General features: G+C 54.3%; 1 protein-coding gene across 7 annotated transcripts in view; it reads left to right on the top strand.

Annotated features, from left to right (window-relative positions):
* LOC113208146 (RNA-binding protein Musashi homolog Rbp6-like) overlaps positions 1-4929 on the top strand; it is a 234202-nt gene that overhangs the window by 171884 nt on the left and 57389 nt on the right. For 4 of the 7 annotated variants that reach the window (XM_052265526.1, XM_052265502.1, XM_052265511.1 and 1 more), the window contains exon 2: positions 992-1038. The exons of 2 other annotated variants lie outside the window; for them this stretch is intronic. Coding sequence is in view for 2 of the 5 variants with exons in the window: in XM_052265502.1 (XP_052121462.1) it covers positions 1001-1038 (38 nt within the window). In the remaining 3 variants the exon portion in view is untranslated. Of the gene's footprint in view, positions 1-991; positions 1039-4929 lie in introns of those variants that run through there. One more of the 7 variants, XM_052265508.1, reaches the window with a different exon arrangement.

Raw genomic sequence — 4929 nt, 5'->3', positions numbered from 1 at the left:
CCCCGCCCCTCGCAGAGCTCATCTGACTGCGTATATAAACCGCACAACTTTTTCGAATCTACGTAAACTGATGCGACGGGGCGGGAGGCGGCGCGCGTGACTCGGCGGCCTGCTAGACTGTCGCCGTCAGGGCGGATGATTCCGCAGTTTTTCAAAGCCCCTCCCCGCGCTAGCTGGCCCTGCGCGTTTGAATACGGTATGGCCGCGGCGTCCGGGCGAGGTGGCTGGGGGGAGGGGGGGTTCTCGCGCCACCTGGCCACGCGGGGCTTCCTGCAATGCGCTTTGCGCCCGCCGCCTCGCTGCGTCGCGGGGCTTCCCTCGCCCGCGGCCCTGGAGGGGGAGGTGGTGGGCGTGGGGCGGCGTGGGGCACACCATAGCAAGCGCCGCCGCTGCTGGCACGTCCCATCTGCACGACCTCCGCCCCCCGCGCATCTGCGCCTCGCGAACAAGGTATATAACTACGCGCTGTGATGCTCCCCCGGGACGACACAAGTGCCCGCACACGCCGCACACTCGCCCGCTGCCGTGCATGCGCGTCGCGTCATTGTCGTTGGCGCTCACAAAGGGCTGCGCTCTCCCAACGCTCTTACCACCTCGGTCCGGGGAGGGTTTTAACGTCGTGATGTACCCACCACTGCTATGGTCTCGGGACACAAGCAGAGGGGGTTGTATGGTAAGCGAGAGGAGTAGTGACGGGGGGCGGAGGACCGTGGATGGGGGCCAGGGAGGGGGCAGAGCGCCGTGGACCGCAGCCAAAGTGAAATACAGGACCAAGTCATGTTTGCCCGCAAGGCGCCTCCATCTCACTGGGCCATTTATCATACTCGTCTCTGGCGGGCATTTAGCGAGCGTATTATCCAATCCACGTACTGCTGCTGCTGCTGCTGAGCCCACGCGTGCGCTGCGCGCGCTTGGCGAGCACGAGGACGACCGGCGGGAGATTTTCCTTATTGCAAGTTTTCTTACGGTTGTCTCTTCTTTTCTGTTTCAGGTTGCCACGATGATGGATCCTCAGATTCTCCCGGGATACGTGCGCAGGTGAGATCCTTCGGAAGTCTGTTTGGTTTTGAAAAGAAAATGGCGTCAGATGGGGGTAGATGGGGATGCTCGTGCAGGGATGGGGATGCTTGTGACCTATGGTTGCCCTATCGTGGCCGAGGGGGTTTTCACTTCTGAAATACCGTGTACACCTAATTAGGTATTTCACAGGTATTTCACGTGAAATACACCGAAATACGCCTAAATATGCTCCAAAACGGTGAACTTTTCCTGAGAAATACCGACGAAATACACGTATTACGAAATACTGTGTGCACGGAAATCTCGAGTGAAAACCCCCTCGATCGTGGCGTGAATGGGGATGCTCGTGAGCTATACGGTTGCCCTTCGTGACGGGATGGGGATACTCGTGACCTACGGTTGCCCTATCATGGCGTGAATGGGGATGCTCGTGAGCTATACGGTTGCCCTTCGTGACGGGATGGGGATGCTCGTGACCTATACGGTTGCCCTCGTGACGGGATGTGGATGCTCGTGACCTACGGCCTCGCCTACGGTTGGCTCGTGGCGGGATGGTGGGCATGCTCGTTGCTGCCGGTCACGGCCACTCTTACGTGACGGGGCGAGCCGAGCCGTGGAGTGACGTTGTTGAGGATCTGCCCTGCTCCGCCTCCTCCCCCAACTTCCCGTCCGTGTAGGCCGGTTAGGGGAAGCCCCAGGTCGAGCCGGCCCGGTGCGGCGTATCTCTGCGAGGAGCCCCGTCAAGTTGAGGCGTTCTTCGTCCCCCCGCGCTCCCAGCCGCGCTCACGGCGGCCCCTCGGGCCCTGGGGCTTACCCGTTGGGCCCTACACGCAACCAGCTCATTGGCGCCCTCAGCCGGGTCCCCCGGCCCACCCGACCCGGCGCCGATGGCGGCTGTTTGTGTTTGAAGTCCCACCCGGGCCACCCCGACCATCCATTCGCTCTGCCAATTACCCATTCTCTGGTTTCGTAAATCACTACGGTATTTCTTTCTTTCCTTTTACTGTCCACGTCCACTGTGTGTTATTTTGGCAAGCGTGGTGTACGATGGCGGCGCGTCGCCGCTGGGGACGTTACCCGCTCACCACCTTCGTTGCCCGCTCACCACCGCCGCTACCCCGCGCCCGGTTCTTTTGAACCCGTCGGGTTGGTAATGAGCCCAGGCGGAGGGCGCGGTGGTGGTGGGTGAAAGGTGGGAGAGAAGGGCCAGGCCGCATGCGGGAAGGGAAAGTTTTCGGAACACACTAACGCGAGTTACGAGCCGACTTATTCCGTGCCACTCCTTGTGTGCTAATTCCACCCCTTTCCTCGCAGCATCCACACATCCATCTATCAACCCCCACGGTGGTGCTCCCCTCCCGCTCTCTACCTTCCCCCCACCGTTCCATCTAATCGACTCTATGTTTTTGCCTTCGCCCCTCTCTCTTCACCCCAAAAAAGCATAAATCTTTCAACGCGCGCGGGTATTCCGATCGGAAGCGATTCCGAACACGCCATCCAGTCGTGATGCCTACTTCCGAAAAAAAAAAAACCCGAGACAAACGAATAAATGGCAAGAGACTCGGCGCATAGCGGATCAGAATGAGGCGGCCGGCGGAAACGCTCGGACCTCTCCAGGCCTTCCATAGGAACGGCCGTAAACACGGCACAAAAGACGGGCGGGGGCTTGCTGCTTCCTCTTTTTTGTTTTTTTACTCGGCAGAAGCAGAAATCAAATCACGTCGGGAGAAGGCCAATGGCAATACGTTTAACCCTTATCGCCGGGGCATAATCGAAACGGAAGGGTCGAATGCGAAGAAGGGGGGCGGGGCGGGGGTGACAGGGGGAGCAGGATGGGGGGCGCATGGCAAGAGAGAAGGGGGAAGCCTCTGAGTGTTTGCGCTCTCTGTCAGTCTGTCCGTCGCGAGGGCAGTTTGCCTGCAGGGAAGCGGAGCGGCGAGGCGGGAGAGGGAGAGGCGAGAGGCGCGCCTGAAGGAAGGATTACCGGACTATTAACTGGAGTGGAAAAAAACAGCAGGTGAACCAAGCTGGGGAATACGGTAAAACTGCAAACTCCGAGCAAGCAGGTGCGCAATTAATATGCTTTTTACTCGTTTCTGTACCAACACTGCGTCTACTTAGTATTGGGGTTCGTTTACCCCCCTATGTGAGTAAACCAACAACGCCGACACACCGCACTGAAAGCAGTCCTTGTTCAGCTTAGGTTCTGTTTAGGTTAAGTCTTGAAAGTACCCCTTTATCGGTTTTGTTGCTCCTGAGCAACAAGACTTCTAGATGCTCTGGGTGCTATGGCTTTGGGCCGATTCGGCAAAATTTAATGCCAACTCAAAGCCTAGGATCTAAACAATGCTTCTAGGCCCCGGGAACACCGGTGGGACTCATTGCGTTTGCCGTACAGGCTCGACAGTACATAGACTGGAGTCGAAATGAAATCGCCATTTTAAGCGGCCTATAACAACCAAACCAAGTTCACCACAAGAACGACAAAATTATGCTGGTATAGGGTACTACTAGGGTATGACGATCCGCAGGTAAAACATTTTGTCCAACGAAACCCATGTTCGCTAGGCCGGGATAAACAGCCGTTGCCCTAGAGCAACAAAAACCGATACAGGTCCCGCGATTTGAGGTCTTTGTACCTGAGAGCCAGAGGACATTTGTTGCTCAGGAGCAACAAACGCCGATACAGGTACAAAGACCTCAAATCGCGGGACCTGTATCGGTTTTTGTTGCTCAGAAGCAACAGCCTGTAGCTTGTACCCTAATTGCGCTAGGTCACTTTTTTTTTCGTGAGTGGTCTTAGATGGCTAAAGACTATAGGAAAGTGTCAAAAAATAATTTTTCGTACGGTGCATTAAAGTATTGACGATAAAGGGGTACGCCAGTTTCTCAGAATTTCGATCATTCGGTAAACTACGAGAGCTCGGCGCGCCTGTGAGACTCGGGGTAGGCCACCCCGCAGTACACGCATGAACACCAGGCAAGATGCTGCCTACTAAGGTGGAGTGAAAATCTGGGATCGAAAAAGTCGACTCCGTTTCAAGTACTTGAAGATATCCTAAGAACAGCTGCCGGGGCCATTTTGGCCCATCGGCACCCCTTCAACCCCCTGGGAACGGTCAAAGTTGGGTCTATAAGGCAAAATTGACACATTTGGACCCCTGGGGACCAGACTAGGCGTTGCCCAGGAGACGGCTATCTCGGTTTCGGTGCGGAATGTATCTGGGAAGATGACCGCGAAGTCCCTGGGCTGTGCGACAAGATTAAAGTGAAGCCCCGTCGATTTTTGTGGTGAAAAACGGCAGTTTTTGACCAAAAATGACTGTTTTGGGCAATATCTCGGAAAATATTGGTCTCAGCGCAAAAAGTCCTGAATGAAATCGTCTCGGCTCGTCGAAAGCTATTCGGACACGTAGTCCTCGAAACCGAAAGCTTCAGGGTACCACCGGAAGTGACCGATGTATCTCCAAAACCTTAAATTTCATGGTCATAGGTTCTAACTAAAATCGAGTTGTCAAGTGAAAAACCACTCCCATGCAATCTCAAAGACACCGAAAGTGTTAAATAGTAATCAAAAGTACCAGAAAGAGTCCGATAATAATTACAGAATCAACGAATGATATGAAAACACGCATATAATGCCGGTTGCATACATGGTCTTTTTTTGCAGAATCGGTATGCGTAAATGAAAAAGTACGAAAGCATTTCGCTATACTTTATTTATTAACGTAGCTGATACCATTTTGGCATACACTGCAATAAAACTAAAAATAATCTTAACTAACAGTTCATATCATCAGAGATGATCACATGGACTCGTAGTCCTTCTACTCCGCCGATTTCAAGTTTGTTGACTGACGATGAAGTGATGGAAATGGAAATGGAGAAAAAACCAGGGAGGGCTTCATT

Source organism: Frankliniella occidentalis, unplaced genomic scaffold, assembly GCF_000697945.3.
Source record: "Frankliniella occidentalis isolate FOCC.00 unplaced genomic scaffold, Focc_3.1 Scaffold2, whole genome shotgun sequence".
Classification (NCBI taxonomy): domain Eukaryota; kingdom Metazoa; phylum Arthropoda; class Insecta; order Thysanoptera; family Thripidae; genus Frankliniella; species Frankliniella occidentalis.
This window is presented reverse-complemented; position numbering and strand designations above follow the sequence as displayed.